The following is a 10,274-nucleotide window of genomic DNA, read 5'->3' as shown; positions in this document are numbered from 1 at the left end:
ACTGAGGAGATGGACGAGTGGCAGGAAGAGAGAGAGGGTTAAAGAGAGAGAGAGAGAGAGAGAGAGACTGAGGAGGATGGACGAGTGACAGGAGGAGAGAGAGGGTTAAAGAGAGAGAGTAAAGGAGGAGAAAAAGAGAGCGATAAAGATAGAGAGAGACTGGGGGAGGGGGGGGGGTAGGGGGAGACACATGGATGCATTTGAGGATAAGTGAGTGATGACGATGAAGGAGGAGAGAGGCAGGAGCACCGCAGCAGGTCCAGAGATGATCCTGGGAAAAGCTGTGATGATCCCGGGAACTGAGAAGCTTCATAAGATCAAATCCAAACAGTGTAACAGCTAAACCTGCTCAGTCATCAGTGGAAAACATCTGGTCATAAACAGTCAAAGAGCGGTTAATGTCTCAGTTTTCTCATGTCCTCATGTCTCATGTATGTGAGGACTCCTATGGCAGACTGGCAGCTTGGAAGGATGCTTTATGTGCAGTTACCAGAGGCAGACTGGCAGTCTGCATGTGCTTCTGGACACTCCACTTCCATTCATACACACCTTCCACTCCTCCACTTTAAATGGCTGATGCCAGTTTCTATTACACCAGTAGATCTGAAGCGCTATAATAAGAATCTACCTGATGTGTGCTCCAGATGTTCCCAATGCAAAGGAACACTGGTTCACTGGATGTGCTACTGTCCACACACTGCACTGTTCTGGAGGGAAATCAGGGAAATAATTGAAAACATTATTTCTGAACAAGTCATGTTAGACCCAAAGTTCTTTCTGTTTGGCATATATCCAGAAAAACATGAATATACAACAAATGAAGGGATTTTTATCCACTTCAGTCTACTTATTACTAAAACATGCATTTCATTAGTTTGGAACAGAACTGGTAGACCAACTGTTAGTCTGTGGATACAGCAGATGCTTTGTACCCAAACACTAGAAAAACTGTCCTCTGTTCTGAAGGACGAACAGGAGTCATCTGAACGGCTGTGGAATCCTTTCATTGTGTCTGCTGACAATCCACAGTTACTGGAGGACAACGCAAACAACTGACAAAGTTCCCACTGGGGCGTCTAAAGGCAGAGGCTCAGATTTCTGGATTTTGTATAATTTTTTTGCTTTTTTTTGTAAACATAATAATGTTTGTGATTGTAGTCTGCAGGTTGCATGGATCTGATATATGCACTGTTTGTTGTATGTTTGTTAAAACCATTTAAATAAAAACATTTTGGCCCAAAAGAAAAAAAAAAAAACATATTCTTAAAACTCGGTCTACTTAACCCATAAAGACCCAGTGCTACTTCAGTAGTAGTTCCCAAATGAATTTTTCCTTTATATTTAACCTTTTTTTTTTTTGTGATTTATCACCTTTTATTACATTTTCCTCTGTATTTTGCATTTTTTCAGTGTAAATCCTGTATTTTCCCATATTTAATTCACTGATATCAGCACCTCCAAATCCGAGGCCATGGTTCTCAACTGGAAAAGGTGGTCTGTCCTCTCCAGGTCGGTGGAGAGTCTTTGCCCCAGGTGGAGGAGTTTAAGTATCTTGGGTCTTGTTCAGTGAGGGAAGGATGGAGCGTCAGACTGACAGGTGGACCGGTGCAGCCTCTGCAGTGTTGGACTAAAGAAAAAAAAAAAAAAAAAGAAAGTCACACAATGCGTCACACAACAGACTACCTCACTGTGTCTCCTCAACAACACTTTATGTCTGAAATGGAGTTGGAAGAAGGCCAGCTTATATTGTCCTATCCCAGTTTTACATGATTAATACAAACGGTGCATAAAAAGAACAGATCAGCCACTAAGTTAGTGAAAAAAAGCTGAGGTTATAATCTAGCATAGAAAACAGAAGAGCAAACCAGCTGTATTTCCTTCTTCAAACACTTCCATTATCGTCCTGGGTTAAACTGCTGTTCCTCATCCTTATATTTAAACTTCGGAAATAAATGTCATTTCATGTCATGTTTTTAACACACGTAGGAGGAAACACAGCAACAAGCATGAACACAATGAGCCGCACAATTCACAGTAAAGTAATTTTTGTATACATTTTTGAAATTTTTAAAATACCCATTGGTTTATAACGGGACATTTCAAAGTGCTATAACTTGAAAACAGTTGAAGGTATTGATATAATTTACAACTGGCAATAAATATGAAGTCACATATGGCCTTTCATTGGGTGCCATGACCTTTGACCTTGACTGAACGTGAAAGGTCAAACCCAAAGTCATCTATGTCCAGATTTCTCTTCTCCAAAACTGTCAGCATGAGTCAACTGAAATTCATAGCAGAGGGTTTTTTTTTATTATTAATATATATATATATATATTTTTTTTTATAATTTTTTAAGGAATTTTTGAATTTATAAAAATCCCCATTGGTTTGTAATGGGGCAAATTTCCAAGTGCCATAAGACAAGACAAGACAAGACAAGACAAGACAAGATAAGATAAGATGTTCCTTTACCAGTCCCATTAGGGGAAATTCCAAATAACAATTCCAAATACTATAATAACTAAAAGTTCAGAACAGTTGAAGATATTGATATAATTACTATGAAGTTACATTTGGCCTTTCATTTGGTGCCATGACCTTTGACCTTTAGTGACCTTCAAAGGTCAAATGAACGTCTTTAAATATGTTGTTGGACTACAGGAGCCTTGGTCCTATTTTTAGCAGTTCTATTTTTTTGGTTGGCTTGTTACCTTCGATATTCTGGATTGTTCTGTTTAAATTTGTGGTCTCTCTTTGCCTTTTGTTTATCTTTATATTTGGTTCCTACTTCTGTTCAAAATAAAGTTGATCATATAAAGTCCAGTGTTATAAATAAGCATCTTTTTATGGCTTCCTTGATAAAATATTATGTTAATATGATTTCTAATTCAACAAATATGACCCCATAAGTGGGATTATTTTCTGATCCTTATTTTTTGCTGTGTGAAGACTCACGTAACAGGGTAAGCCTTCCTGTATAACACTGACAATTATGAACACGGATGTAAACCACAACATTATCATCAGTGGATTAAACAGAGCAGTTTATAGTAAGAGTCATAAAACTATCCTTAACATGGAGAAAATCGAGGCCATCTTCCATCAGGGTAAAACCATGTCTTTCACATTCCCATAAAAAGCCAAATGTTATGGATCGAACGCCACTCTTTTACCAGACTCTAATGCTGGTGATAATTGTGTCTGCTGCATGGAGAGGTCAAAGTCAAAGGTATCCTCCAATTTACAACATTTTGCAAATATTAAAATGTTTAAATCAACTATTTCCCTTGCAAACTCGGAGCTTCTCTTCCTTTTATGGGTGGAGGCACCGTCACACCAGGAAATGCAGGTTGTAGTCTGTTCTTTTATGAGCAGGTGCACACGCTGTAACCCCAGCAGAAGGAAAACACTTCCTTATCAGACTGTTTGCACATGCTAGACTCATCCACAATACAGCAAACTCAACAACTGAAGGTGAGGATTCTTTTAACAATTGCTATAAACCTTCTCCAATAGACAGACACAGGAAGTTATTATTTAGATACCTGGAAGGAACAGAAGCTTACAAATATTAAAAAATATGAAACATATCTCTTCCTGTAAATCGACTCTAATCTTAACTGTAACGTTTCACATTATAATTCAATAAACTAGGTTTAAAGAACTGTGTCTGATGAGAGCGGTTCAGTTCAATATGATATTATTTCTCATTTTAAGGAGAACGATTCGATGACACTGTCTTTTTAAATTAAAAAACTGTTAGAGGAAGTAGTCACACTGCTGTGGGTATGTGCCTTCAAAATAAAATCAAAGAATTGAAATGAAGCAACGAGATCCTGCTCCGTCTGGTCGTGCCACATGGGAATATATTTCAGAAAAATGCCTAAAGAGGAATAAAAATATTGATTAAAGTTCTCATAATTCATGCATGAAAGGGTTAAATAGATAAACATCATCAGTGTAAAAGGTGTCACAATTCACCACTGCGTTCATGCATTTTGTGAATGTGGGTCGTATGAGCTTCCATCACCAGAGGGAGCAGGACTTCACATTTTCACTGAACTATCAAACACAAATGAAGCTGTCCTTTGAGGGGTGGATTTTATTTGCTCAGAGTTGTATGGTTAAGATAAGATAAAATAAGATGTACTTTATTGATCTCCAGGTGGGGGGAGGGGTATAAATGTACAGCAGCGCAAGACAAGAGGCATTAAACACAATAGAAAGATAAGAGAAGATGAAAAAATATATAAAAATTGACTAAGTGACTAAAAATGACATGTATTGTAATAATAATAAGAAGAAATAAAGCACAGGTGTCAAACATGCGGCCCAGGGGCCAAATCCGGCCCTCCAAAGGGTCCAGTCCAGCCCTTGGGATGAATTTGTGAAATGCAGAAATTCCACTAAGATATGAACAATCCTTTCAGTTCAGGTTCCACATTCAGACCAATTCAATCTCAAGTGGACAGGATTCAGTAAAATACTATCATAATAACATAGAAATAAAGACAACTCCAAATTTTTCTCTTTGTAAATGTAAATATTTTCATGTATTTACACTAAAACAAAGGATAATTTCGCAAAAAATGTGAATAACCTGAACAAATCTGAACAACCTGAAATGTCTTAAGAGGTATTTTTTCAGTGTTAATAATATTCTGTCTGATATTAAATGTTTTGTGTGTTTGTAGATCCACTGTGATCTGTAAATTATAATGTACATGTGGAAATGATAAACTGGGGCAGAATAGTTAAAATTACACTGATTTTTTCAGTTCGTTCATGTTATTCACATCTTTTGAAAAGATAGTTTGTAGATGGAAACCTTTTCATAATATAAATTTGCTTTTTTCGCTCTAAAACAGAGAAAAGTTTAGAGTTGACATTAATTATATATTATTATGTTATTATTTTATTGGTTCGGCCCACTGCAGATCAAGGTTATTATCATTGATGAAAACTAACGAAATGATGAAAACTAGAATTGTAAAAACATTTTCGTTAACTGAAATAAATAAAAACCACAATTAAAAGAAAAAATAATAACTAACTGAAACTGTATTGTGTGTTTACAAAACTGACTAAAACGGATAAAAATTATGGATAAAATTCCCTTAGTTTTCATTTTTATTAACATCAGATTGATACGAAATCGGTTTATTTCACTCTCTCAGTTTTCTGTGCTGTCTCCATATGACACTTTTTGCTCCATCACTTGTGTTCACTTGTGGTTTCCAGTCGTCTTCTGGTCCCCTCTCTACCTGGAAACATGGAGACTAAAGCAGCAGAGTCCTGTCTGGGACTGATTTGAATAGGAGCACAGAGAAGAAGAGAAAAGAGACCACTGAACTACAACTGAACTACAACTGAACTACAACTAAGCATTTAGGGAAAAAAATGAAAACTAATAAAAACTATCAAACCTGCTCTAAAAACTAATTTAAACGAACTGAATTAGGGAAAAAAAGTCAAAACTAATTAAAACTAAACTATAATGAAAAATCCAAAACTATTATAACTTTGCTTCAGATCAAATTTAGCTGAATGTGGAACTGAATTAAAATGAGTTTGACACATCTGTTAGATTGCTGTATTTTATTATTATTATTATTATTATTATTATTATTATTATTATTATTATTATTATTATCATCATCATCATTGTTGTTATTATTGCTATTATTTTTTTCTACATATATACATAGTTTCATAAGAACACGTATGTTATAGATAGATAGATAGATAGATAGATAGATAGACAGACAGAATTTGGTGCAAGTTTGTGTGGTGTGACTGGGTGTGTGTATGAGTGTTTAGGTTGTTTTGGTTCATGTTTGTTCTGTAAAACTTAAATACGAATAAAATTTTTGCGGAAAAAGAGTTTGACACCTCTGCCTTTAGTAAACAATACAAACAGGACTTTTATTTTGAAGAACCGCCACCGGAAGTCGTGTTGTTGTTGCTCCGGAAGTCAGAATCATGTTAGCTTCTGCCAGTTTTAGCCTAGCTTAGCTGATGTTTCTCCTCTTTTTCCTTCCCCTTGTTGCTCATAATGAACAGGACGCAGCTGAAGAGGTCCAGTATCCTCAGAATGGCTCTGGCCGGTTCGGACACCGTGGACCCGGAGGCCCAGGAGCAGCCGTTCGTGTTCCGGGCGGTCCGCATCGCGGCTGTGGTGGCCCTGTACTGGTTCGTGTCCATCACCATGGTGTTCCTCAACAACTACCTGCTGGACAACCGGGACCTGGACGCGCCGCTGTTCGTGACTTTGTTCCAGTGTGCGGTGACCGTGGGGCTGTGCCGGCTCATGCAGCTGCTGTCCGCCCTGTGTCCCGGACTCATCGACTTCCCTGCGGTCCGCTTTGACCTGAAGACGTCCCGGGAGGTGCTCCCTCTGTCCGCGGTCTTCATCTGCATGATCACCTTCAACAACCTGTGCCTCAAACACGTCGGAGTGGCTTTCTACACCGTGGGTCGATCCCTGAGCACAGTGTTCAACGTGTTCCTGTCATATGTGGTCCTCAAACAGACCACATCCTTCCAGGCCCTGCTGTGCTGTGGGGTCATCCTAGGTACAGTACGTCCACTGGTCTGGGGTCAGTTTGGCTCAGGTCAAACCAAAGTCAACATCAGTGTCAACAAGTTAACAATCACCTGTCATTTCTCTAATAAACTCAAGTTTTTCAGCTTAAACTGAACTGTTGAGTTTTCAACACTGACCTTATTGAACATCAAATGTGTGCTTTTGTTTAGTTCAGGGTCACATTCAGTCCAGTATGATCTGAAGTGGACCAGACCTGGAAAATAACAGAAAAGTCAGCAGCAGGTTGGATATTCGACAGACTTTCAAAAGCCATCGCCTTCCTTAGGGACTGTCAATAAATTACTGCTGTAAATGTTTTCCTTCAATAGCTTCTCAGTCATGTGACCCAGTGACTCCAAACCAATCTCAAATTATTCTAATACAGAGGACCTTTAGGAAACACCACTTCATATTTGTCTCCAGTCTATATTAATATTTTTTATGGATATTATTCATATTCTTATGAAATAAGTATGTTTTTCTTCAATAACTTCCTAGTCATGTGACCCATTCTCAAATTGTTATACTAAAGAGGGGCTTTAGGGACTGGTTTAGAGTCGCTGGGTCACGTTACTTGGAAGCTTCAAGTCCGATTTTTTTTACACTAAAACAAAGAGAAAAAATCGGACCAATGGCCCTGTATCTTAGCGGCCAAATTCAAAGCTTTGGGAAATGTATCCAGATCCATTTATTCTCCCCCAGTTCTGTGTATTTATTCTATTACAGAAATAGTCCATGTTTTGCTCATATTCCAATCAGATCTGTAAAACACTCAAATTCACACTTGATATCATTGATACGGATTTATTGGATCAATCCACTTCCTGTCTGTTATAATGGGAACATTTTTCAAAGTGGCACCAAATCCGGAATCAGATCCGGATCCAAATAATTTCACTAACTTTTGTTGACATCATCATACAGAAGCTGTATACCAAGTTTGAAGTCAATCAGAACTGGAGTTTCGGAGAAGAAGGCGATTGAAAGTTTTGTAACGGACGGCAGATGCCAACAGACGCTGCATGACAACAATAGCTGACGGCCTGTCGGCCGGTGAGCTAAAAAATGCAGTTGTCAGTTTTTAGAGGTTATTATGGTAGTATTTTACTGGTCTGACCCACTTCAGATGGCATTGGACTGAATGTGGGCCGCATGTTTGACACCTGTGAATTAGCAGGTGAAATTGCTTTGGAAGACATAATAGGCTGCATGATGAATAATTTGTAGAACAAATGAAGGCAGCCCAAGAAAATATATGCAATAGTGAGAGTGACAGTTGTAATCCCAGTTACAGATTTCAGTTATATCCCATTAGATCCCATTATAAATTCTATTCATGTTCATCAGTTTTAATGTGTATTTTTACTGCAGTAAATGACGCACCTGTTGTTATCGGGGTCCTGTTTGTCTTTTAGGTGGATTCTGGCTTGGTGTAGACCAGGAGGGCACAGCAGGATCCCTGTCCTGGTCCGGTGTGGTTTTCGGAGTGCTGGCCAGCGCCTGCGTCTCCCTCAACGCCATCTACACCAAAAAGGTGATGCCGGCAGTGGACGGAAACATCTGGAAGCTGTCCTACTACAACAACATCAATGCCTGCGTCCTCTTCCTGCCGCTCATTCTCGTGTTCGGAGAGCTGGGCCGCGTCGCCAGCTTCAGCCGCCTCACGGACCTCGGTTTCTGGGGAATGATGACGGTCGGAGGGGTGTTCGGGTTTGCCATCGGCTACGTCACGGGCCTCCAGATTAAATATACGAGTCCGCTTACGCACAACGTCTCAGGGACGGCAAAAGCCTGCGCACAGACCGTCATTGCGGTGGTGTACAACTCCTCCAGCAAAAGCCTGCTGTGGTGGACCAGTAACATGATGGTTCTGGGTGGATCATCAGCCTATACTTGGGTCAAAAGTCAAGAAATGAAGAAAACTCCCCACAGAGAACCCCAGGATTCAGCTAAAGAAAAACTACTGGAAGGGGAAAAAGGCAACATGGGAGTATAATCGTCTGTGATATCGTTAAAATAATGTGGGAATCTTAAAGGGTCATTCCATATAATTTCATCCAGTGGTTCCACCTGACCCTCTCAGATTTTTCTACATTTTTACATACTTCTAGTACATTATACATGATGGAAAAATCCAAAATTTCAAGGCTTAATTGTAAATAGTTCCACAGTTCTGTCCATTTGAAGTAGGTAGGGGGTACCCGAAAATTGCGACCAAAATTAAGACTTGAAATTTTCGTCTATTTTCAGGCTTCTATAACTTCTGAACAACAAGAGCTAGAGGTCTGAAATTTACAGAATCATTTCACAGGAATCTATAGTCCTAAGAAATGTGAAAATATTGACTTAAAATTTAGAATTGCATGTTACAGAGAATGACAAAGTTGGGATTTTATCCATCGCAAACTTGTAAAATGCTCCTTTTGTCCACTCATTCCACACAAACTAATCCTCATATTCATTGTACATGTTCTGTGTTCTATCTGTTCTACTGAGGGAACGGATCTGTGCAAAATGAAGGTCTATGTTCTGTTCTGGATGAGATATGAACAACTGAAAATCAAAAATATCTGTCCCACCTTCAGATTCACAGGTCAGTATCAGCATGTGGGATAGGTAGGATCACAAAATAAAAGACACCATGTGAAAGGACAGGAAGTGACTAAATTTGGACACCAAGCACAACTTGCTTCTATAAATCCCATATGGGGGCGAAAACGTCCATATTTAATTTGAACATTTAACATAGAAGGATTTATAGAAGCCAGTTGTGCTTGGTGTCCAAATTTAGGGTAATTCCTGTACTTTCTAAGGATTTTTGTCAATTCTTCCCAAGGATTTGTGTTGGGCGCATGCACACGCAGCAACCGGCAGTGAGCGAGAGCTTGCTGCTAAACAAATCTACCCACGGGTATAAATAAAGTCACCTTGAACCTTGAACCCTTTCACATGGTGTCTTTTATTTTGTGATCCTACCTATCCCACATGCTGATACTGACCTTTGAATCCGAAGGTTGGACAGATATTTTTGATTTTCAGCTGTTCATATATCATACAGAACAGAACACAGGACCTTCATTTTCCACAGATCCATTCCCTCAGTACAACAGATAGAGCACAGAACATTTACACTGAATATGAGGATTAGTTTGTGTGGAATGAGTGGACAAAAGGAGCATTTTAGAAGTTGACGATGGACAAAATCTCAACTTCGTCATTCTCTGTAACATGCAATTCTAAATTTTAAGTCAATATTTTCACATTTCTGAGGACTATAGATTCCTGTGAAATGATTCTGAACATTTCAGGCCTCTAGCTCTTGTTGTTCAGAAGTTATAGAAGCCTGAAAATAGACGAGAATTTCAAGTCTTAATTTTGGTCGCAATTTTCGGGTAGCCCCTACCTATTTCAAATGGACAGAACTTTGGAACTATTTACAATTAAGCCTTGAAATTTTGGATTTCCCATCATATATAATGTTCTATAAGTATGTAAAAATGTAGAAAAATCTGAGAGGGTCAGGTGGGAAATTTTCTTAAAATCTGTTGATTTCATATGGAATGACCCTAATATAATGACTGATTAGTGAGTATGTAAACTGTGGGTTTTTGTAGTTGATGTGGGTTAAATCATGCAGTGGGTTTATACAGTCTGAGGGGATTTGTATATTTATTTATATTCAAAG

General features: G+C 38.7%; 1 protein-coding gene across 1 annotated transcript in view; it reads left to right on the top strand.

The window, feature by feature from the left end:
• The window catches only part of slc35c1 (solute carrier family 35 member C1), a 13,272-nt gene extending 2,998 nt beyond the window's left edge, over positions 1 to 10,274 (top strand). Inside the window, exons 2-4 of the mRNA XM_030162459.1 lie at positions 6,023 to 6,578; positions 8,005 to 8,620; positions 10,157 to 10,274. Of these exons, the coding sequence (XP_030018319.1) occupies positions 6,059 to 6,578; positions 8,005 to 8,585 (1,101 nt within the window). The 5' untranslated portion in view covers positions 6,023 to 6,058 and the 3' untranslated portion in view covers positions 8,586 to 8,620; positions 10,157 to 10,274. The remainder of the gene's footprint in view (positions 1 to 6,022; positions 6,579 to 8,004; positions 8,621 to 10,156) is intronic.

The sequence above is a fragment of the Sphaeramia orbicularis genome, chromosome 3 (genome assembly GCF_902148855.1).
Source record: "Sphaeramia orbicularis chromosome 3, fSphaOr1.1, whole genome shotgun sequence".
NCBI lineage: Eukaryota > Metazoa > Chordata > Actinopteri > Kurtiformes > Apogonidae > Sphaeramia > Sphaeramia orbicularis.
This window is presented reverse-complemented; position numbering and strand designations above follow the sequence as displayed.